General features: G+C 42.0%; 2 protein-coding genes across 2 annotated transcripts in view; both read right to left on the reverse strand.

The window, feature by feature from the left end:
• Nucleotides 1-26,019, reverse strand: part of LOC120434305 (zinc finger protein 570-like) — a 488,395-nt gene that overhangs the window by 133,184 nt on the left and 329,192 nt on the right. The window lies entirely within an intron of this gene.
• Nucleotides 9,303-10,022, reverse strand: LOC120434154 (zinc finger protein 70-like). Its single transcript, XM_039601716.1, has one exon. The coding sequence runs from the start codon at nucleotides 9,996-9,998 to the stop codon at nucleotides 9,303-9,305; it is 696 nt and encodes a 231-aa protein (XP_039457650.1). The 5' UTR covers nucleotides 9,999-10,022.

Consider the following 26,019-nt stretch of genomic DNA (forward strand, 5'->3'; position numbering starts at 1 on the left):
AGAAGCCATTTTTGTTGATTAAGTTTTCTCCTGTTTTTTGGTTAGAAAGGTAGGTAAGTGGATTGTCTTTTGGTTGGTTTTATTTTGTGTAGGAAAGCACAGGGACCAGTAGGGAGTTTTATTTTTGGCACTGCTCACAGCTGAAGAAAATAAATGGCTGCTTAGCACTTTAGAAGATATTGTTGTTTGTGTTTTTGCTTTGGTGGAGCGTGAGTGGGCCAACTTCTTGTTGCGTTCATACACGCCTAGGCAAAGAACGTAACACACTGTTAAACCTCTCTGGTTTGTTAGGATACAGGAGGGTCTCAGTCTTGTTTATGAAGTTTAAAGTTTAAGCTCTTCACTATGGTCACTTTGAAAAGTAATGACAGCTTTAAAAAATATATCAGTTTAAGGATATTTTAAAAACTGTTGATGAGTGAAGCCTGATTTCAGACACTAAAACATCACAGTGAAGTTTTGATTTGTCTGAAAATGAAACAAATGAAAGATTTTTCACAATAAAGCACAAAGTTCTTCATGACTTAAAAAGAATCCATTAGGTTGTCTTCATGCACGCTCAATCATCAGGTAAGGAAATCCCAGAAAGTTGATTCTGTTCATCTGTAGCGTTCTGAGTATTGGTGGATCCAATGAGGTCTGTCTGACAAATCCTTTTTATGCTGCAAAGAGAAACTACCAGTTTCAGTCAAACACTCATGAGAACTGTGGCCTTGTCAAAGTGAAAGACACTGTAGAACCTTCAGGACCTTTATTATGTATATATTTGCATGTAAATCTATTTATTTAAGCCTGTCTGTATACTTTAGAGTCCATGTGTCAAACTTGTGAAGCCAATTATGGTTTTTCAAATGAAGGTGAATGTTGAACAATCATTCCACCCTGGAACAAACAAATGATTAAAACCCAGAATCGAATCCATCCAAGTCACATGGTTTTCTAAAATAATCAAATCACAGCATTTACATTTATGTTAGACTACTTTTAATTAACTGCTTCATCCCACGTACAGTGAAAATTAAAAAAATGTTGTTCATGATCTGTGTAGTATGTTAACACTATTGGAAGTAAAAATAACTGTCATGAAACGCTGTGTGGCAGGCAGAAGTTGGACCCAAGATGCAGGCACTCAGACTCGAGGGATGAACTCAGAAACTCAGCTTTATTTGCTGACAGGGGAAAGCACAAAAAACTAAACTGGGAAATATAAACTTACACTTGACGGCGAGGCACACGAGGAAACACACAGCTTGAGGGACGACGCGACACTGACTCAGAGAAACACAGGGTTTAAATACACTGGGAAGTAACGAGGGGAATGAGACACAGAAGGAGAGCACAGCTGGGAGAAATCAGAACTGACGAGACAAGGAAGCAAAGTAGAATACACTCACAAGAGACATGGACCTTCAAAGTAAAACAGGAAGTAGCACAGACGCAAACTAGACTAGGGGAGACAGCAACTAAGAAACACAGAACAACAACAAAGAGACATAGAGGGCAGCTATTAAATACTCAGAGAACTAAAGAGAATACAAGAAAGCCAAACTAAGACACTAGACTAAGGAATAAACTGGGGGAACAAAGGGAACTAAAATCATAATACAAAACTCAGAGACACAAGAAACTCAAAACACTGGGTCACCGACCCAGGACCGTGACAATAACTTGAACTCCAATTTTGAAAACACAACTTTCTTTCTTTTTTTTTTTAAAAAAAAAAATAAAGCTCTGACTTGTATTATGAGTCTGTGGTCTGGGAGAGAGTCTGTGACTGTGTGCAAAATACAGTATATAATGACCAATGCTGGGCAATTATATAGTTACTTCTTCAAAAAAGTAACTGAGTTTTGCAAACAACAAAGTTTTTTGCAGCTGTTTACCTAAAAATGCAGCCAAGGTGTTTTTTTAAATAAACATTTCAAACTATTTACAGAACAATCAGCTGTTCTGCATCAAATCTGATGCCACACAAATTATTTGTGCCACTCGAATAAATAATTTCTGTCCACTATGAGATAAAGGAGAACACCAGCCTGATACCTGCAGGCCTGACAACAGGAGATGTGTCACTTCTGTAACACCTGTAACATTCAGCAGCCGCCTCATTGTTCTGACACACGCAACAAAACTATTGACTACACTACACACTAACTACACACTAACTACACACTAACTACACAAGATTTGCGCTAAACGTCGCAAATCTCACATCTCAGAACACCGCCGTCACTCCTAAAACTTCCCCCTCCCTAAACATCTAAATGCCATGTTGCCATATCATTTTTTGATTGGTCCTCATGGTACATTTTTCCGCCAATAGGAAAGCGGGGTGGGGAGGTGGGAGGCGGGGTGTTGTTTTTGCTCTTCCGCAGTAAATATAAACAACGATAGTATTCAGGAAGAAAACCAAACATTGCAGATATTTTTATCATAACTCTGGTTTTACGTGGCCGATCAACACAATTTAAAAACTGGTATAAAGTCCACACTTTTCCCGTCAGTTGTTCCGTCTGTCCTGCTCACATCTCCAATGGTTGGACACGTTGTCATTAATGTGGCTTCACTCCACATCAGCCATGCCGCTTTGCCAGCTAAAACACCGGTGTCGGCACATAAGGACGCTGTCATAGCCTGTCAGCGTCGTTGATTGGCTGCGTATATACGAATGTGAATCGCATCATTGGCTGGACTACAGGATAAGGTGGCATCGTTCTAATCCCATACAGGAGAAGCCACACACTTACTGACTAACACTGCAAAACAGAATTGTTAACGTATTTACTTTAATTTCAATTCAGGTTAGATTTTTTTTTGTGCGCAACGCAGATTTTCTGTGCACAGAGACCGTGCCAGCAGTGCGCAATTGTGCACATGCACAGCTTAGAGGGAACATTGCTTCTGACCACCACACCTCCTACTCTGCTGTGTTTCAAGCTGATTAAAGAGGAGGAAGTTTAAAAGAAGGAGGTGTAACAGAGAATTGAAGCTACAAACCAAAGAGGAGACACAGAGATTGAGGGAGGAGCTGAGCTGTTACTGAAGAACAGACGAGAGAGAGAAACCTCCACATTCAACAGAGTTCAACACATAGAAGATTCACTTTATTCAACATGTTGATGTTGGACTGTTATGAAACTTCTCTGTTAATCATCATGATTCTAACAGGTTCATGACAATCTGTCAAAAACTGCTTCATCCCAGTGTTTACATGTTATTTATACTTTCTTTGTATACAACACAGCATTTAACAGATTTCTGTTTCTTTAGGTGTCAGCTGTCAACAACTCACTGCAAACAAAACAGAAGAGTCCAGTTTGGAAGGCAGCACAGTTACTCTGTCCTACAGATACTCCAGACAAGCAGCTGGAGATGATTATTTCTTCTGGTATCGACAATATCCTGGAAAACCACCAGAGTTCCTGATCTCTCACTCAGGAACAGGAGTGGAAATATCAGAACCAGTTCCTGGAATCACTTTTAATGTGAGTGAAGATAAAACACTGATGACTCTTCAGATCTCCTCTGCTGCAGTGACAGACTCTGCTGTGTACTACTGTGCTGTGAAGCCCACAGTGACAGGAAACACCAAAACTCTGTACAAAAACCTTTGGAGCAAAGACAACAGAATACTCCACAACATCCACTAGAGGGAGCCACACACTGTTAAACCTCTGATTCTTGTGTCATTGGACTGATGACAAAGCCAACAGAGAAATGAAGCAGTAAAGATCAGAGACAGAGACAGAGCTGCTGTGGAAGCACAAAACTATTTGATTGGCTGGGACATTAAACTGGCCCCGCCCACTGAAGTTGAGCTCATCCAATGACATTATTTGTTGGTCATTGTGCTGCAGTGGAAGAACATTGTTCATGTGCTGTCTGTCTGGCTTTAATAACTCCAAAGACATGTTGCTGCACCTCTTTTTGCTTCTATCTCACATTATAGGTGAGTTTAAGAACAGGGATTAAAGTTTAGTTGAAGCTGCTGCATTAAGCAGATATACAGACTGCATTTCACTACTTTTCTTCTTTCTTTTTCCAGGACTCACAGCTGGAGACTCAATCACTCCTCAACAAACTGAAGTCACTGAAACAGAAGGAAAATCTGTCACACTCAGATGTAACTATCAGACAAGTGATAGTTATCCTATACTTCACTGGTACAGACATGATTCTGACCTTCAGGCTCCTCAGTTTATACTAAAGAAAGGAGCAAAAGACTACAGTGGTTATGAATATATTCCTGATAAACGATATAAATCAGAAACAACAGATACAACAACTGATCTGACCATAACAGCCCTAACCCTGGCAGACACAGCTCTCTACTACTGTGCTCTACAAACACAGTGATACAAAGTGTAGAAGAGGCTGTACAAAAACCTGAACACAGATATCTGACTACTCTTCAAAGAGGAGGGAAGTGGTATTCAAAGCACAGCTTCATATCAGATGGATTCTGCTAATTCCTGTTTTATCAGAGTCACTGTGGTTACAGCTGCTAATGAAACACTGTGGGAGGATTCACATGAGCAGCAAATCCACATCAACCACAAACCAACTGTAGGAACGTTCAGACACAATAAAAACTGTCAAACATCCAAAGCTGCTCATTTACACTATTTTATATTTAGTGGATGAGGACATGCAAAAATGCAGCAGAAGCAAAATAAACAGAGTAACAGAGGTTTATCTCTTTAAGTTAAAATCTCTCACATGAAGCTAAAAGTCCAACCAGGAAGACCATCTCATGCTTATTCCATTTATTCTCTATGAACTCATCACATCAGATGATGATGCTCTCCTTCAGAGTTTCCAGTCATGAGTTTCATTAACATCACATCCAGACATTATAAAATCATCAGTATTTTGATTCCAACTGTTGGTAAAAACTGATCTCATATTAAACTGTTGACTGCCACAGATGAGCTATACACACGTCCTCCTATTAACAACTAAAAAGGTTTTTATTGTTATTTTCTCCAGATAAAAAAAATCCTTCCAATGCTGAGCTCTTACAGGACAGTAAAGTTCTCTGTAACACAGTAAAGAAGTCAGCTCCCACAAAGCTGCAAATGAACAGGAAAGAAAAATGTTGAGAAATCTGCACGAGTTCTGTTCATAAAGAGCTGTTTGTGGAGACGAACAACACTCAGCTGGAAATGACACAAAATCAGAAACAATCAAATAAACAGAGAAAACATGAAGCCACAATCATAAAGACCAACAGTTACAGAAGTAAATCAAACCTGAACCATGAAGTAAAAACTGGAACAAGAAAAACTTAAGGACCATAACCAACCAGAGAGCTTCATGATAAACATGAATTCAAAGTCCCAGAACATAAACCTGACCCTCCAACACCCAGCACCATGCTCCTGCTTCAGATGTTATCAGTCCATTCAATGACCGTCATTAGCAGTTATCAGTCTCACAAGTGTTGGTCAGACTGGCCCTGCTGCACTTGGTAGTAGGCAGGACTGATAACATATGAAGCTTAAGTGTAAGTTCAATAAGGACGATCTGTAATCACTCACCTGCCTGCTTTCTTACATGTTCAGCTGCTTTTCTCTTCTTTACATCACTGATACTTTCCAGTGTCATCATCAGTCAGTCTCCTCTGAGCTGATGACAGTAATGGATTTATTTAAAGTCCAGTATTGATGCTGGCTGGTTTACACGTGTACTTCTGCTGTTTAATACATGAGTGAGATTATTCTACATTCTGCTAAATATTTCAAATATTCAAAGCTCTCTTTATTTACAGGCTCCACAGAAACCAGGGCCGAGCCTATCCAGAAGAAGCAGCCTTTGGAGGAGGAGCTACACCAGTGAATATGAAAGGCTTCATTTAGGAGCTGAAGAGCTGCTGTGTTCTCTCTATTGTTCATTCAGTCCAAGAGAAAATCATGTTCCTGCTTTTCATTTGGATGATGATGGTCTCCTTTCAGACTGGTGAGTCATCAAAAGATGGAGTGAGATGTAAAAGGAGATGATAGACATGAAAAGATTTGGATGTTGTTTGAATTGATTCACTTTTTATAAACTAAACTAAGTTTAAAGATACAGAAACATCCTGGTGAAATATGTCTTTGTTGTTTTCAGGATCCTCTGAGGATTTACTGACACCATCTAAAGATGTAGTGATGAGTTTGGAAGGAGACACTGTGACTCTCTCCTGCAACTATTCAGGTTATGTTCAGTACCTTTTCTGGTACCATCAAAAGTCCGGTTCACGTCCACAGCTTCTCATGGAAGAACATTCAGCGCAAACAGAAAAGCTGAAGTTTATACATGAGAAAGAAAAACAGGAGTTTCATCTGGAGATCTCCTCTGCTGCAGTGACAGACTCTGCTGTGTACTACTGTGCTGTGAGGCCCACAGTGACAGGAAACACCAAAACTCTGTACAAAAACCTTTGGAGCAAAGACAACAGAATACTCCACAACATCCACTAGAGGGAGCCACACACTGTTAAACCTCTGATTCTGTTACTGTGACTGAAACATTGTGCTTCTTCTTCTCTCTGGTTTCAGTTGTGAAAAACACAGTTTGTTTTGTGCCACCACATGTATGTTACTGAATCTAAATAACTGTAAATCAGCAGGTCTGACACACTGACACAGCCTCATTTCTCTGTATAAGGAAACTGTCAGGGTCCCTGAGTCATCAGGAGTTTGACTTTTGTAATTTTATTATCTGTTTTTGGTTTTTAGAAGTAACTCATGCTCCTCATTTCTGTTAATAATGTTTTGGTTTCTTTGTGCTTTTGAGTTTTCCTGATCCCTTTGTTGGTTCTCTGTTGTGGTATTTGTGTCTCTAGTTAGTGATAGAGGACTTCAGGTTGATTGTTTTCCTTTCCTGTTCCCTTTCTGTGTCCTCAGTCTTGTCCCCTTGTCTGTCTCTCTGTGTCCTGTCTCCATGCTCGTCTTGGTTCCCTGTTTAGTTGTGTCAAGTTAATCTTGTCTCCTCATTCTGTTATGTTCCTCTTCCTGTTTTATTTTGGTGTCTGCCCTCTGTGTCTTGTGTTTAATTTGTCTTCCTCTCACATCATTGTGTTAGTTGCCATCAGCTGTGTTCCCATTTGTTCCTTTTAAGACAAGATAAGATACCTTTTTTAGACCCACGAGTGGGAAATTTCATGTTAAGGCTGCCGGCCATTGCACGCAATGGCGTCGCCATCTTACCCTTCCGACCATACATACATTACACAAAACATCACATGGGGAAGACAGGTCAGGTTTTCCCACATGTCTGTATTGTCACAGTCTCCCTCTGATCATTGTCATGCTGACTCAAAGCTTTGGGTTTTTCTGCTCTGTGGTTTCCTTCGATGTGTCTACTCTGATTCCTCGTTCCTGCAGGAGCTTTTGGTCTGTTGTTATTCCTGTGAATAATCAGCACTGAAGCAGGTTTTTGAGTTCAATTCTTCTCTCCTGACTCCTGTGTTTGGGTCCACTTACTGCCAACCACACAACTGAAACAAGAATGTTGACCAGCACAAATGGATCAGTCAGGGGAAACACTAAAGTGAAACCACTGGTTAGTAAATCAAAATAAAGCAGGAAGAAAGGAAAATATGACCTGGAGATCAGGTTAATGTCAGACAATCAGCTCTGTGTAAAAGTGTTGAGGTACGCCTTTTTCTAATTCAGCATCTAAGCAGACAGACCTCAACGTAAATTTCAACGTGGTCATGAAGAATAATTCTCCAATTTTCTGAAGATTTTTTGTTCAGAAAGTGTTTTTGTTTAGACTTTGATTTTTTTCAGCAACTTAACAGTGAATAATTAATCATCCATTAAATAATTTCCCCTAGGGATCAATAAAGTATTCTGATTCTGATCCAGCCATTTCAAGTTTATCCAATTCAGTGATGCAGGGAAGCTGCAGCCTGATGAAATATGAGCTCCCACCTGAAAGTGAAAATGCTGCTACTAGTGTATAAAGAGGAGGAAGTGAGAGAAGTTCAAACCCAGATCAGAGAGGAGGAGGAGAGATTCAGGGAGGAGCTGAGCTGTTACTGAACTAGAAGAGAGAGAAACCTCCACATTCAACAGAGTTCAGCACACAAACCATAAACTTTACCTTCATTCAACATGTTGTCTTTGGACTATTATGTACTTTCTTTACTGATTCTCACCATTCCAACAGGTACGTTACAATCTGTGTGTTTAAAGAAATACATTTGAATTGTGATGATTTAAAAAAGTATCGAACATGTTTCTGTTCCTTTAGGTGTCAGCTGTGAAGATCTCACTCCAACCAACAAAGAAGTTTTCAGTGTAGAAGGCAGCACTGTTACTCTGTCCTATAGATTATCCAGAGAAGTGAAGACTAATGATTATTTCTTCTGGTATCGACAATATCCTGGAAAACCACCAGAGATACTCATCTCTCACTCTGCATCAGGAGTAATAGGAACAGAAAACATTCCTGGACTAAAGATTCAAGTGGAGGGAACAGAAATCAAGATGAGCATCTCCTCTGCTGCAGTGACAGACTCTGCTGTGTACTACTGTGCTGTGAGGCCCACAGTGACAGGAAACACCAAAACTCTGTACAAAAACCTTTGGAGCAAAGACAACAGAATACTCCACAACATCCACTAGAGGGAGCCACACACTGTTAAACCTCTGATTCTTGTGTCATTGGACTGATGACAAAGACAACAGAGAAATGAAGCAGTAAAGATCAGAGACAGAGCTGCTGTTCTTTATTTATAAAGAACACTTTCTAACAATGTCGAACATTTACAGTTCGTTTGTCTTCTGAAGAAACAGAAACAAAACTGCTTTAGCTGTCGGTTATCACCACTCCGACATCTGAGCTCATAACCCACAAATAACTGAGACACAGTAAACAAGAAGAACAGATATTTCAATCAGAGTCAGAGATCGTCTCATATCCTCTGGTTTTCAACAACACTCTGGGCCTCTCATGAAACAATCTAATGAGCAGATAAGCATTAAAAATATCTATTTCTTAACAAGTGTTATTAGAAAAGTTACAAAACCCTTCTTTCAGAATCTCAAAGAAATCTCCCAAAACAAGAAACTCCCCAAAATTCAAAAGGTCAAAAGAACATGATCACAGATTCAGCAGCAGAAATAAGCTTCCTTTGAAGGGTGGTGCTGGCCTTCCTTAGTGATCGAGTGAGGAGGTCAACTGTTCATGAGGGACTTCTTACAAAAAAAAAGAAAGAACAGATATTATCAGAACAAATGCTGCAAGTCAGAATAGTTGTTGGAGTAGTGTAAAGGTGTTTGAAATACGGTTTTTGCACAAAACTTTCAGCACTACGACTTCTGCTGTTTGTGGGTTTTCATGTGCAACGACAAATGATGACTCTGGCGGAACATTTTCCCACAAGCTTTACAGTGATACGGTTTCTGTCTCGTGTGGATAGTTCTGTGGCTTTTAAGTGACGTTGACAGAGTAAATCTTTCCCCGCAGGTCTCACAAACATACGGCTTCTCTCCTGTGTGCGTTCTCATGTGGCGCAGCAGGTTACAGCGTGTAGTGAAGGTTTTCCCACATGCTTGGCAAGGATGAGGCCTCTCTCCTGTGTGGCTCGCGGTGTGGATTTTAAGCGGGGCTGACGTTGTAAATCTTTCCCCGCGGGTCTTACAAACGTGAGGCTTCTCTCCTGTGTGGCATCGCATGTGGCTCAACAAATTACTACCTTGACTAAAAGTTTTTCCACACATTGTGCAAGAATACGGCCTCTCGCCGGTGTGGATTCGCTGGTGGGCCATCAAATGACCACTTTGATTGAAAGACTTCCCGCATGCTTTACAAGAATACGGCCTCTCGCCAGTGTGGATTCTCACGTGGATCATCAAATCACTGCTTTGACTAAAGGTTTTCTCACATGTTTTGCAAGAATGAATCTTCTCTCCCGTGTGAGTTTTTGTGTGACGCAACAAAATGCTCTTTTCACTAAAGCTTTTCTCGCATGTTTTGCAAGTATGCAGCTTCTCTCTTGTTTGCATTCTGTGACATGTCCTCTTTTGAGACTTTTTATTGAAGGCCTTTTTACGTTTTCTTAAGGGAAAACCATCACCTTTCAAAGGCTGTTTACCTGTATCAGTGTTACACTTATCAGCTGGCATGGGAGAGTTTTCTGTATCATTGCTCTGACTTCTGCTTCTATTTCCAGTCGATCCTGAATTGACATTCCTGCTTCCTTCCTGATCTAGGGCTCTCAGCTACAGCAGAGCTGTGAGCAGGAGCTGGTCACTGTCTGGTTCTGCTTCACTCTGGTTGCTTTCCCCCAAGTAACAGTCACCCTAAAAATTCCTTCACTATAACCTGCTCTCCCTCCTGACTGCTGCACAGTTCCTCCTGGTCCAGACTGGAGCTCCTCTCCTGGTTCCAGAGCTGCTGCTGCTCCTCTTCCTCTCTGCAGAGGAGTCGCAGCGGAAGGTCTGGAAGTAGAAAAGGACACAATAAATAAATAATTAATTTTATAAAGCAAATGCAAATACTCCGACACACACACACACACACACACACACACACACACACACACACACACACACACACACACACACACACACACACACACTTTCAAAGTCACTGCAAGGAGAAAGACCAAAACAGAGAATACACACACGCACTGACAAAAGGCCTCTGAGTGCAGGTGAAGAGAGGAGAGGTGTGTAGGAGTGCCTTTAAAGAAAGGATAGAAAAAATTGTGTTGAACTTTAACAAGAGGGAGGAACACAGAGGGATGTATGAGACTGGAGGACGGTGCATACAGGTGAACTCCATCTTATACAGAAGGTGAAATCTGAAGGAGACATAGTTGAGCAGCATCAGATGGATGTCTGCAAGATAACTTTGGAAATCAGTAAGAGGAAGTGAGTGAAGACAGAGGAAGGGAATAAATGGTGGAAGCTGCTGCGAGCTCAGTAGGAGCTGAGAGGGACTCCGGGTGGCTGAGAAGGGTGCTGTGGTGGGCAGCACTGTTGCCTCACAGCAAGACGCTCCTGAGTTTGAATCCACCACTTGCTCACGGCCCTGTGTGGAGCATGCTCTCCCCGTCCAAACACGTGCACTTAGTGGGGAAAGGTTAACTGGTGATTCTAAATTGCTCATAATGGGGCGATCGTGGCTCAAGAGTTGGCAGTTCATCTTGTAATCGGAAGGTTGCCGGTTCGAGCCCCGGCTCCGACAGTCTCGGTCGTTGCGTCCTTGGGCAAGACACTTCACTCGTTGCCTACTGGTGGTGGTCAGAGGGCCTGGTGGCGCCAGTGTCCGGCAGCCTCACCTCTGTCAGTGCGCCCCAGGGTGGCTGTGGCTGTGGCTTGCCATCACCAGTGTGTGAATGTGTGTGTGAATGGGTGGATGACTGGATATGTAAAGCGCTTTGGGGTCCTTAGGGACTAGAAAAAGCGATTTGAGTTTGAGTTTGATTCCGTATAAAGTGACAAAAAAATTAGCGTCTGCTGTTCACTGTGTGGGAAGAAAACTTCTTTTTACAATGAAAAAACCCCGTAACTTCCAAGCAAGCACCGAGTAGCTACCAGGGAAATTCACAGAGAAACTTGCGGATTCTTCCACTGACCACTACGGGTCACCTGCACCAGGGCAAACATCCGCCTGCTATACAGGTGAAAATAGAGCAACAGGACCGCTGAGTCTTTGATTTGTTTTTTACTCTCCAGACAAGCTAAGAGCAACAATTCTTCTTGTTTTAACAATATCCAAGAAAACAACCAGAGTTCTTCATCTCTCACTTGAAGCAAGATCGATCAACTGTAGACCAGACAACAAACAACGGAGGCCCAGAAAAGTGCAATCAAACGATGAGTTTATTGACAACGGAGAACAACCATCAGCATATGGCTTATTTGCTCTGACAAAAATACACTGAGTTCTGGTTTTATAGCATAGAGGATCACACCCCACATACACGTCAATACAGGTCAAAAAAATACATTATGTCCAGTCATTGTTTACAGACAAGGGTACATCTTGTACATCTCTAATAACTATAAACAGACATATAACTTCTCTCTTTGATAACACCTTCCTTTTAAGGTAATAACTTCAAGCTTCAGGGCCTCTAAGGGCTAATAATGGACCCTCGTCCTCAATCACTAAGTAAACTGAATTGGCGAGGTCTCAAATAAGAAGCAGAAGACACTTGGGCCTTCGCTCAGGCCTGCTACTAGATTTATGTGTATTGTAAGCATGCATGCAATTAACCTGCTATGTTCTCATCTTCCCTCAACATGTATCACCTGGACACTCTCACCAGTGAAGCTTAAAACCCTCTTGGATGGAACATCAACTCTAAACAAGCACAGTTATGCATTGTGTATAGAATGAACTCAACCTGTGAATAAAATGAATGTGATGACAAACATATTCAATGCAATATAAACCCTGTAAACAATATTACTGATAAAATAATACTGTAGAACATGTTATTAATGCATTTATCATAAGGCAGAGTATATGGCAGCAATAAAAGAATCTCTAAATCCCAACAGAAGTAGCAAATATAACTACACAAAGAACCAGGAAATCATTATATTTACTGACAGGTTTAACTAATGAAGAAGCTCCTTCATGTTTTCTCTTGTCCAGCTGTGATTTCTCGTGGTGTACCACAGGGATCAGTCTTAGTCTTGATGCATTCTCAATCATCCAGCTAAATAAATCTCCAAAAGTTGGAGAATTTGCATAATCATGATGAAGGAGCTGACCTCCCAACCCATCTCCAAACAGCCACGAAAAGTCCCGCATACATGTGCAGTGTGTTGTATTGAAGCAATCAAGTGATGAATAACTGTTTTCCACAGCAGCTAATAAAGCACGATGGACTTTTACAATTCTGCCTCTTTCTTGTAAGATTCTATAATAGAATGAAACAATAATCCAGTTATAAATAAAGACAAATTGGATGAATTACGAAACACTTATTTTATTTCCATTGTATCTGATAATGTTGTGTAATACTACAACCTGAAACGACAAATAGATGCGTTTGCCTGTACAGGAGATAAAGGAAAAAAAAAAATTAACAGCAGCTGTGAAATGGAATAGTCCAAATCACCAAAGTAAACTGGACCTGTGCTTGTTGCAGGATCTGAAGTTAATAAACATTTTGTGAGTGTCTGTACTCACACTTAGGACCATATAATAATAAATATGTCCGTGATGAAAGTTGGGCAGCACGGTAACGTCCTTACTCCACTCTGTATGCTCGTATGGGTCTGACCCTTTCACTCCTTTGATTTTTTTCTCGTACTTTTTCTTTTTGCCTTTTCGTCACATCTGTCTTCGTACGGAGCTGCCGTGTTCTCTGTCATTTTGTACATAACTGTTTTTGGGGCAAATAAAATGCAAGTAGGGATTAAAACGGCAGAAATAATGATTACCGGTGCTGGAAACACTAGCGCTTGATGCAGTGTTTTGATTTTGTTGCCACTTGTACCCACAATGCAATGCACGAAAGTCACGTGGTCTGTCAATCTCTATAGGCAGAATGTTACAGGCATAACTCTAAAGGAGAGACTGTGGTGCGGGGCGGTTTCGGTCAGGAGGAGTGGAGGGCAGCACATGGAGTAGTGTTTGCGGGAGAGGTCGGCAGGTTGTTTGGTGGCTCGGTTTGAGAGTGGAAGTGTGTAGCATGGCTGTTGTAGTTAGTGTGGATTTGGGTATAAGGTGTGTTTGGTTGGTGGTTTAGTGTGTGAGTGAGGTAAGTAGGAGAGTCGGCCGAAGGCCTGTACAGGTCCGATAATGGTCTCCTGCAGACTTCTTCTCATAGACCAGGGTTGGCAGTGATGGAGGGCGGAAGGAGTGAGTGGAATAGTATGGATGGTATTGAAGAGGAAGAGATTGGCGGTCAGGGTGATGAGAATGAGTGGGAAAAGTTTGGAAAGGGGGGAAAGAGGTGCAGAGCAAGTGAAAGGAAGAGGAAAAAGAGAAGTGAGGGTAGTACGGAAGGGACTGATAGTAAAGGTAATGAAGAGGGAACGAGTCCGAGTATGAAAGTAGCTGTCAGGTTTGAGGAAGAGGGTGTAAAGAAAATAGATCCACTTAAGCTAACAAGAGCACTTAAGGCACAAGTTGGGGAAACAAGTATGCTAAGATACTCAGGGATGGAAATTTACTGGTGGGTTGTAACACAGAAGTGCAGGTGGAAAAAGTAAGGAAAGTTGTGGGGGTGTGCAAAGTCAAAGTGAAGAATACTGCAAGAGTAGAGGAAAGGAGCACTGGTGGAAATAAAGGAGTTATTGTGGGTGTGCCATTGAATGTAAATATGAAAGAACTTGTGGAGAATTTAAAACTGAGAACTGGAGAAGTTAAAGGAGCAAGGAGAATGACGAGAGGTCCCATGAAAGTGGAAACAGAAACTGTGGTGGTGGAATTTGACACGAAGAGGTACCAAAACAGGTCTTCTTTGGATTAATAAGATTCAGTGTGAGGGAGTTTGTGCCTAAACCAATGAGGTGTTTCAATTGCCAAGAATTTGGACATATTGCCAAAGTGTGTAAAGGGAAGAGGAGATGTGCTTGATGTTCTGGAGATCATGAGTATGGGAAGTGTGGTGTGGGAGTTAAACCTAAATGCTGTAATTGTGCAGAGGAGCACAGTGTTGCTTTTTGGGGGTGTGAAGTGTTGAGGCAGCAGACAGTTATTCAAAAAACGAGGGTACTGCAGAGAGTGACATATGCAGAGGCATGTAAAATGGTGGAGCAAGAGAGACAGATTGTCCTCTACCCTGTGTTTCCCAAACAAGTAATGGTGAAGGTTATGGCAATGGTTGAAAGGAAAATAGAAGAAGAGAAAAGAAGATGGTGACATTCATTGCGGGAGTAATAAATGCAACCGCAGATGTGAAGTCCAAGACGGAGAGGATCCAGATTATTGTGAAGGCAGCGTGTCAAAGTTTAGACATGAAGAATATCAGGTGGGAGGATATAAGAGGTGAACTAAGTAGTCAGGCGAGTAGAGGGATAATGTGGTGGTTTGTTCTTATAACCATATTACTCTTACAGTGGAATGCCAGGAGTCTCTTGTCAAATGGTCAAGAATTTAAACAGTTTATATACGAGCAGACAGAAAAACCTGAGATAATTTGTATTCAGGAAACATGGTTGAAGCCTTTTTTTGGATTTCAGAGTGTATCACTCTATCTCATATCTGTTAGATATGATAGGGAAGAAGGAAATGGGGGTGGGTGTCTTCCGTTGATTAAGGAAGGTATTCCACACAAGATAGGTGACAGGGAAGGGGATTTGGAGTATGCAGTAATTAAGGTTTGGATGGGAGGGAAGGTGATTATGGTTGTTAATTTTTATAATCCTTTTAAAAAGTTAGAGTTAAATAAGCCGGAGGAAATGGACATGAAAGGAAATATTATCTGCTGTGGGGATTTTAATGTTCACCATTCGTTATGGGGGAGTGAGAAAACAGACTACAGTGGGGGATTGTTAGAGGAATTTCTGGACAATAAAAATCTTGTATGTTTGAATGATGGGAAGACGACACGGTTTGATGTTAGCTCTGGTAAGGAATCCATATTAGACTTAACTTTTGTTTCTAGGTCTCTGGCACCATTGTGTGAATGGCAAGTAAACAATAAGTCATTTGGTAGTGATCAGGTGATACAGGTACCTGAAACATTAGGAGGGAAATGGGTGTTTGGGAAGGCGAATTGGGGGAAGTTTAGTAGGGTTTGTGAGAGGAAGATTTTACAAGTTCAAAATCATTTGAGTGTTGAAAGTATGAATCAGGAAATCAGTCAAAGTATTCTAAGCGCTGCTGAGGAGGCTATTCCAAAGACAACAGGGAAAGGTAGGAGGAGAGCAGTCCCATGGTGGAATGACGAATGTAGTAGTTTAGTAGTAAGTTAGTAGTTAGAGAAAGAAATAGAGCATTTAAGTTGGTCAAACGGTCTCATAATTTTCAACACTTAATTGACTACAAAAAAGCACAGGCGAAAGTCAGAAGTACAATAAGAAGAACGAAGAGAACGTACTGGAGAGATTTCTGTAATACAATTGGTAGTAATACTCAAATAGGGGAAGTGTGGGGGATGATCGGGAAAATGGGGGAATTGGGGGAATGGAGGTATCCAATTCTTGATAAGAATAGTAGAGTAGCTGTAACTGATGGGGAAAAAGCAGATTTATTGGCGAGTACTTTTGTTGATATACAAAGTGGGAGAAATTTGTCAGATGAAAGTAAACGAGAGAGGACTAAAGAACGAAATCTTGAAGCTTTAGGGAGGAAGGACAGTACTGCAGATGTAATGAATTGTCCCTTTTCTCCTGGAGAACTGAAAAGAGCTCTGGGCAGAACCAGTAATAGTGCTCCAGGCAAGGATGAGATATGTGGCTCAAGACTTGGGAGTTCGCCTTGCAATCGGAAGGTTGCCGGTTCGAGCCCCGGCTTGGACAGTCTCGGTCGTTGTGTCCTTGGGCAAGACACTTCACCCATTGCCTACTGGTGGTGGTCAGAGGGTGGTGGTCAGAGGGCCCGGTGGTGCCAGTGTCCGGCAGCCTCACCTCTGTCAGTGCGCCCCAGGGCGACTGTGGCTACAATGTAGCTGCCATCACCAGTGAATGTGTGTGTGAATGGGTGGATGACCGGATATGTAAAGCGCTTTGGGGTCCTTAGGGACTAGTAAAGCGCTATATAAATACAGGCCAGGCCATGTTATGTTATGTTGAAACATCTAAGTGACGCAGCGTTGAATAAATTGCTAATGTTGTTTAATAAGGTCTGGAAAGTAGGGCGTCTCCCACGTCGATGGAAAGAAGCGTTAATTATACTAATAAAGAAACCAGGGAAAGACCATAGTGATCCTGGAAATTATAGGCCCATTGCTCTGACTTCCAATATGTGTAAACTGATGGAAAGGATGGTGAATGAGAGATTGGTTCAATTTTTAGAGTCAAGAAATATGTTAGCACCCTATCAGAGTGGTTTTCATAGAGGAAGAGGGACGATGGATCCTGTCTTATGTTTGGAAGATGATATCAGGAAGGCTGTTAATAAAGAGGTGGTGGTTGCTGTCTTCTTTGATGTAGAAAAGGCATATGATATGCTTTGGAGAGAGGGTCTACTGATTGAGTTACATGAAGCAGGGATAGGAGGAAGTATGTTTAATTGGGTGTTAGACTTTTTGTGTGACGGAACAGTTCAAGTTAAAATAGTCAGTGTTCCACCGATCGATGCTATGTGTGGATAATTTTGTACGCCTTATGTTTGTTTTTGTGTTCTACCAGCCAAGCGAATAAAATCTATAGCCGACATGATCTCCTCAAGATTGGAGTAAGTTACCGCGTGAGCGTGACTAGCAAATTTGTCCTTTTACACAAGATACCGGTGGAAATAGCGAGGAGTCTGGGCTCCCCATGGATTTTTATACCTTCGGGGTGGAGGCGCCACCCCGTCGAGCGAGGAGACGGCGAGGCAGCCACTCAAACCACCGCTCCCCAGTCTATTCATGGAATGTATGTGAATGTTTACTGATACTTCTTATTAGCACCTTAAGTATTCTGTTTATTTTATTTATTGAATTTTATTGTTTTATGTTTATTTTGATATTGTTAGGGATGATGCAATGATTGAGGAGCATTTTTAATTTCGTTGTATCTGTGAAAATGACAATAAAGATTCTGATTCTGAATATGTTTTAAAAGTAACCTTCCCAACACTGCATTTCACTGAGTCTAACATAAATACATAGTGGCTCCTCTTAAAATCAGGAAAGGCAGCACTGTTAAATCTCCACCCTGGATCACAGAAGATATCTGCAGTTTTACATGAATTTGCCATAAAACTGAGCTCCTGTGGAAAAATGTCTGTGAAGGTTCTCAGTCTGTGGAAAACTACAAAACTTGAGGTTCATAAGCTCTGCTTATGCTTATCTACCTTTAATGACAAAGTGAAAGATGTAAGAGACACTTATTTCTCTAAACTGCTTGCAGTAAGAAAAATAAATCCTAAGGTTCTCTCTGATACAGCGAATAGCATCGTCTCTCCTCCATCTCCATGTACATCAGTCTTTTCAGATATGGAGTGCAATGACTTTTACAAGATAAGATCAGTTCCTAAGAGGAAATCTGTCTCTCTTAGATCGCCCCTTCAACCATGATCTCCCACACCCCATAATTAGGAATCTTTTCACCCAGTTTCTTTAAAAGATCGGAAATGAAACCCTCAACGAGTTCAGCTGATCTGAAGTCAAGTCAGGGGACTTTATTGTCATTTCAACCATGTGCAGTGGTCCAGTACACAGAGAACAAGAAGATGTGTGTGTTTGTATGTGTGTGTGTGTGTGTCCAGTCACTGAGTGTTCAGGAGTCTGACGGCTTGAGGGGAAGAAATTGTTCCACAGTCTGGCAGTGAGGGCCCGGATGCTGCCGGAGGCAGCAGGGTGAAGAGTGTGTGTGAGGGGTGTGTGGGGTCGTCCACGATGCTGGTGGCTTTGGAGATGCAGTGGGTCCTATAAGTGTCTGTGATGGAGGGAAGAGAAGCTCCAATGATCTTCTCAGCTGCTCTCACTATCCGTTGTAGAGTATTGTGATCCAGTACAGTGCAGTTACCATACCACACAGTGATGCAGCTGCTCAGGACGCTAAGGATAACCTGCACTGGGAAGCTAACAAAACAGACCTGAAACCTTAAACGTACGGAGGAAACAGGGAGAGACTCAGGGAGACAACACAGACGGACCAGCGACGAGAGGACACACACTATAAATACACAGAAGGAAACGAGGAAACTACACACAGGACGGAGACACGGCTGAAGCTAATTAATGTGATGAAACAGGGAGGATTTAAAATTGAACACACTGACATCAGACATGGACCTTCAAAGTAAAACAGGAAATACACAGACTGGACTCAGAGACACGGTACAGACAGAGAACAGAGGGAACATACGGGCAGGACAAAACAGAGGAAGCACAGAACCAAAACCCTAAGAACTAAAAAGGCCAAACCCAAATACACAGAATACACTAGAACACAGGATCATAATAATAAACACAAAGCACTGAGTCACATGACCCAGGACCATGACACTTTTGTTTTGTCACATCCAGAGACAGGTTGTTGACTCTCAGTCCATCAGCTGTTGCAACTCTCTGTTTGCTGACTCGTCGTTCTTGCTGATGAGACCCACCACAGTCGTGTCATCAGCAAACTTGATGATGTGGTTCGAACAGTGCATTGCTCCACTGAGTCAGCAGAGTGAACAGCAGTGGGCTGAGCACACAGCCCTGAGGGGCTCCAGCGCTCAGTGTGGTGGTGTTGGAGGTGCTGTTAACGACTGTCTGAGGTCTCTCCGTCAGAAAGTCCAGGATCCAGTTGCAGAGGGAGGTGTTCAGGCCCAGCAGGCTCAGATATCCAATCAGGTGCTGAGGATGATTGTGTTGAATGCTGAACTGAAGTCTATGAACAGCATTTGTACATATGTGTCCTTATTGTCCAGGTGGGTGAGGGCGAGATGTAGGGTGGTGGTGATGGCGTCTTCTTTTGACCAGTTGGGGGCGAACTGCAGTGGGTCCAGTGTGGGTGGCAGCCGGGTCTTAATGTGCCTCATGACGAGCCTCTCGAAGCACTTCATCCTTTAAAAAAACACCTAAAAACTCCTCGTTTTAGAGCTGCATTGGGGTGATGTTCTTGTGTAATATATTGTTTTTTTGTCTGATATGTTTTTATATTCCCTGTAAAGCACTTTGTCTTAAAAAGTGTTATATAAATACATTTTACTTCACATCAAACTGACCAAAGAGCCACAAAGTAAAACAAATGTTGTGTCCAAAAGTGTCAGTGGTAACTGGGACTGCTGCTGCACCACAACAATCCTGCATGTCGTGTCCACAGACATGACGTCTGATATGTCTGTCTAGCACAAACCCGCCGCTGGAATGAGATAATTCAGCTACACAGCAAAAAGCATTGAACACCAAGCAGAGCTCTTTATGTTTCTTGTGCACGAGGAAGACCCAGCTGGACAAACGCCGTTCCTTCGCCTGACCTCAGTTGCTCTCGTCCGCTCCCCAGTAACACTGCTCTTTTATTGAGGTTACATGAATATACATAGGTTCATTAACATATGACGTCTTACATAGGTATACATACAAACAAAGAGTACCTTGTCTGTGCGTTGTGTAAATGTGTGTGTGTGTGTGTCAAGATGTGATCCTGCGAAGACTCCCCAAAGCTGGTGCCAGGAGTCTAGCAGCCCATCTAAACAAAAGGCTCTTATACTTAACCAGATACAGAGGAGGTGTCCTCCTATACAAAACCCCTCTCATGACCTTAAGGTGTGTGTGTGCATGCCAGAACACTCTGGAAGGCACACAGAGTCTTTACAGACTGCTAAGGATCAAACCTCTGTCATTATGCAATCGATTATAAAACTCTAAGTATATATGAGTAAATATTTCTAAGCATAAATGACAATCCAATAATATAAACCTGACAACGTCTCTCAGGTTTGTGTTTTAAGATCCAATCAAATAAGATGATGCTTCATTTGAACAAACAGTTGTGAACAAAAATCCTTCCCAACATACACAAACTATTCTGAGATGTTTCTTGAATTCAGGACTTCTTACACATTTTTCTCCAAATGTGTCAAGTTTAAGACTTTTTAACTGTGTGAGTATCACCGACTCTCTGACTCTGTCTACATCGTTAATGTGACTTCTGCTTGTGTGACGTGTCACACGGCTCCCTTAAATCATTTTGGTTATAAAGTGTGTTAACCACAGGAGGAGGAGTGACTGAGAGCAGAGAGGAGGAGCAGAGATTCAGGGAGGAGCTGAGCTGTTACTGAACTATAGAAGAGAGAAAAACCTCCACATTCAACAGAGTTCAACACAAAACAAACTTTATGTTCCTCAACATGCTGTCATTACATCACTGTGTGTTTCCTCTGATTCTTCTCACTCTCACAGGTATGCTCACATACACAGGAAACTATGTTCATTAATGTCAATTATTGATTGAAAAAGTTTATCTCTTCCTTCAGGTGTCACATGTGATCAACTCACTCCAGTCAAAGATGAAGAGTCCAGTTTAGAAGGCAGCACAGTTACTCTGTCCTACACGTACAAAGTGTCAACTGGTGATTATTTTTTCTGGTATCGACAACATCCAGGAAAACCTCCAGAGTTCCTGATCTCACACTCTGCTTCAGGGTCAGTAGGAACAGAAAACATTCCTGGACTAAAGATTCAAGTGGAGGGAACAGAAATCAAGATGAGCATCTCCTCTGCTGCAGTGACTGACTCTGCTGTGTACTACTGTGCTGTGAGGCCCACAGTGACAGGAAACACCAAAACTCTGTACAAAAACCTTTGGAGCAAAGACAACAGAATACTCCACAACATCCACTAGAGGGAGACACACACTGTTAAACCTCTGATTCTTGTGTCATTGGGCTGATGACAAAGACAACAGAGAAATGAAGCAGTAAAGATCAGAGACAGAGACAGAGCTGCTGTGGAAGCACAAAACTATTTGATTGGCTTAGCTATTAAACTGACCCCGCCCACTGATCATGAGCTCATCCAATGACATTATTTGTTGGTCATTGTGCTGCAGTGGAAGAACATTGTTCATGTGCTGTCTGTCTGGCTTTAATAACTCCAAAGACATGTTGCTGCACCTCTTTTTGCTTCTATCTCACATTATAGGTGAGTTTAAGAACAGGGATTAAAGTTTAGTTGAAGCTGCTGCATTAAGCAGATATACAGACTGCATTTCACTACTTTTCTTCTTTCTTTTTCCAGGACTAACAGCTGGAGACTCAATCACTCCTGAACGAGCTGAAGTCACTGAAACAGAAGGAAAATCTGTCATACTCACATGTAGCTATGAGACAAGTTATACACATCCAGCGCTTCACTGGTACAGACATGATTCTGACCTTCAGGCTCCTCAGTTTATACTCTGGAAAGGAGCCAAAGACTACAGTGGTTATGAATATATTCCTGATAAACGATATGGATCCCAAACATCACCTACAACAACTACTCTGAGCATAACAGCCCTAACCCTGGCAGACACAGCTCTCTACTACTGTGCTCTACAAACACAGTGATACAAAGTGTAGAAGAGGCTGTACAAAAACCTGAACACAGATATCTGACTACTCTTCAAAGAGGAGGGAAGTGGTATTCAAAGCACAGCTTCATATCAGATGGATTCTGCTAATTCCTGTTTTATCAGAGTCACTGTGGTTACAGCTGCTAATGAAACACTGTGGGAGGATTCACATGAGCAGCAAATCCACATCAACCACAAACCAACTGTAGGAACGTTCAGACACACGTGTACTTGTGCTGTTTAATACATGAGTGAGATTATTCTACATTCAGCTAAATATTTCAAATATTTCAAAGCTCCATTTATTTACAGGGTTCAGAAACACTGATGTCAAGGATAAGCTGGCCTTTCCCAGTGAACTTGAAGTTATTGGCATTTTTTTTCAAAGGTATTAAACATCTTTTTGAGTCATGCAAAAAGTTTTCATGCAGGTATTGAAAAATAGGAACAATGAACACTTTCAGCATGTTTTCATCCAATTGTCCACTTTCATTAGAAAAAAGTAAACTTGAGTGGAGGAAATTCTCTCTCCCACTCACTCTTTGACGATACTTTCAGCTATCACAGCCACACTAAACACTGATTCATATTTCAATGTACATTTACTCCCAAATTAATAATCCTTATGTCCTCTCCTCCTTAAACTTGCAGTCTGAAAGAAAACTTGTACAGACACAGGCAACAAGACCAGCTGTAAAAATCACTGTATAGATTTCTCTATTGAGTTACTGCAGCTCTATAGTTTGTTTTAACACCACAGTCCACTGCTCCAACAGACAAGAGAGTCAACTGAAATTTTATCAGCTGACCCTCTTGCATATGCATTTCTGGGATTTTCTTTCTCAAGGTAAAAATACAGGGAAGAGACCGGATTCTAAATGTCCTCAATGAACTCATAGATGAAGTGGAACCTCAAACCTAAAGAACACCAACGGCAACAGAACATCTTCTAGCTCTTCAAATTTTGATGTTCTTTTCAACATATTGTGGCTTCTTTGGCAGGAATTTCTGCTCAGTCAGGTTAAAAAAAATTACACAAGAACAGAGAGAACGGAGGGATGATGACCACGTGTTTGGACCCTGTCCTGACAGTAGTCAGACCTTGGGTGGACAGCACTCTAATCAATACATTCATTTTTAAACGTGTTGCAACACATTTCCCCGATTCAACCCAAGTATAACAATTTAGTTAGAGTGCAATGAAACCTTATTTCATGAGTAAACATTTATTAAACTCAGATTAAATTTGTATATTTTCAGGACCTTGGACAGCTCATAAGCTAGGTTTCAACATGTGATACACACACACACACACACACACACACACACACTTACTTGTCTGAATACAAGAATGTTACGGCGCACAATGTCAAATGTGGTTTATAGCAGAGGCGGAGGCAGACATTTGATACACCCGGGGCTTAGCCCTAAAGGGTAGTATGGGGGTGTGGGGGTGGGGGGGGCTCTAGAAATGACTGAACGATTAATAGGCTGTGTTTTGAGTTTTGTTCAAAAAAGAATGACTTCATATAGGGATACATATATGTCACATATGTAGGACACCTTAAACTAGTTTTTAAATTAAGCAGCGAGGCAGAACAAAGTCGGGGCTGTATCAAGACACGAGGACTAAACCCCAATTCAACCAGACCCAGAACTGATCCGGAATTAAAACAGGACTACAGCAGTAACCAAGACAGAACCAGAATCAGAACCAGGTGATAGTAGCACTAAAAATCATCATAGACCTGCACTACACTTATTTTTTTAATTCTACCAAAGTACACTATTTGGATTCAGAAAAGTTTATATAATTATTTAGACTTCATAGCCTGCATAACTTAATAAATATAGAATTTGAAAAGTAACAAACCTAAAAAGAAACACTAGGTACGAGATACATGAGTACCAATGATACGGTGATACTTTTGTTAAAAACAGCCATTTGACTAACATGTCTGTCTCACCTGCTCTTGTTCCCTCTCTGTTCCTCTCTCTCCCTCTGTTCCTCTCTCTCTCTCCCCCTCTCTCTCCCTCTCTGCTCCTCTCTCCCTCTCTGTTCCTCTCTCTCTCTCTCTCTGTTCCTCTCTCTCTCTCTCTGCTCCTCTCTCTCCCTCTCTGTTCCTCTCTCTCTCTCTCTCTGTTCCTCTCTCTCTCTCTCTGCTCCTCTCTCTCTCTCTCTGTTCTCTCTCTCTCTCTCTCTGTTCTCTCTCTCTCTCTGTTCTCTCTCTCTCTCTCTGCTCTCTCTCTCTCTCTGCTCCTCTCTCTCTCTCTGCTTCCTCTCTCTCTCTCTCTCTGTTCCTCTCTCTCTCTCTGTTCCTCTCTCTCTCTCTCTGCTCCTCTCTCTCCCTCTCTGTTCCTCTCTCTCTCTCTCTGTTCCTCTCTCTCTCTCTGTCCTCTCTCTCTCTCTCTGCTCTCTCTCCCTCTCTGTTCTCTCTCTCTCTCTCTGTCCTCTCTCTCTCTCTGTTTCTCTCTCTCTCTCTCTGTTTCTCTCTCTCTCTCTGTTCTCTCTCTCTCTCTCTGCTCTCTCTCTCTCTCTCTGCTCCTCTCTCTCCCTCTCTGTTCTCTCTCTCTCTCTCTCTCTCTCCCTCTCTGCTCCTCTCTCTCCCTCTCTGCTCCTCTCTCTCTCTCCTCTCTCTCTCCTCTCTGTTCCCCCCCTCTCTTTTCCTCACTCCTCTCTGCTCCTCTCTCCTCTCTGCTCCTCTCTCTCCCTCTCTGCTCCTCTCTCTCCCTCTCTGCTCCCCTCTCTCCTCTCTGTTCCTCTCTCCTCTCTGCTCCTCTCTCTCCCTCTCTGTTCCTCTCTCTCCCTCTTGCTCCTCTCCTCTCTGTTCTCTCTCTCCTCTCTGCTCCCCTCTCCCTCTTTGCTCCTCTCCTCTCTGCTCCTCTCTCTCTCTCTGCTCCTCTCTCCCTCTCTGCTCCCCTCTCTCCCTCTCTGTTCCTCTCTCCCTCTCTGCTCCTCTCTCTCCCTCTCTGTTCCTCTCTCTCCCTCTTTGCTCCTCTCCCTCTCTGTTCCTCTCTCCCTCTCTGCTCCCCTCTCTCCCTCTTTGCTCCTCTCCCTCTCTGCTCCTCTCTCTCCCTCTCTGCTCCCCTCTCTCCCTCTCTGTTCCTCTCTCCCTCTCTGCTCCTCTCTCTCCCTCTCTGTTCTCTCTCTCCCTCTTTGCTCCTCTCCTCTCTGTTCCTCTCTCCTCTCTGCTCCCCTCTCTCCCTCTTTGCTCCTCTCCCTCTCTGCTCCTCTCTCTCCCTCTTTGTGCTGACAATCAAGTCAAACACCAACATCATCAAATATACAGTTGAAACCAGATATTTAAACACCCTTCAGATAAAAACACAAACACTTTTTGTAACATCAAATCAGACTAAATGTTTATTTTTTTTTTTAGATTGACAAATATAAAAAACATGTTTGTTAACTTTAAGAGTAAAGAGAGAAACTAGCTGTATTTCTTAATTGTAAATGGCACCAAATTGTATTCAAAACTGAGCCACACTTATGGAGCTCCACAATTCTTTTCCTGGTGTTTTGGTTGACATCTCTTGATTTTCCCATGTCACAGAAACAGGCTCTGTGTTTTGCCTTATATGCATCCACAGCTGTGCCACCAATTTACTCACATGGACTCTACTAACCTATCAGAAGCTTCTTCAGCTCAGAATGGAATCGTCTGGAGTTTTCTTATTAATTAATTGATGTTGTACAGTAAAAAAATTTTCTTTTGTTTTCCATAAAGTGTATGTAAATATCTGGTGTAAACTGTGAATATACTGCTGTGTATTGAAATTCCTCTTGTTTTGCATAGGAATATACTGAACAACATACAAAGCATAATATATAAAATAACATCTACCAGAGTTTTTTCTTTGAAAGAAGCTCTTTATGTCCATTCTTGTATATCACTACATTACTGAAACCGATTTAGAGCGC

Source organism: Oreochromis aureus, linkage group 18 (assembly GCF_013358895.1).
Source record: "Oreochromis aureus strain Israel breed Guangdong linkage group 18, ZZ_aureus, whole genome shotgun sequence".
NCBI lineage: Eukaryota > Metazoa > Chordata > Actinopteri > Cichliformes > Cichlidae > Oreochromis > Oreochromis aureus.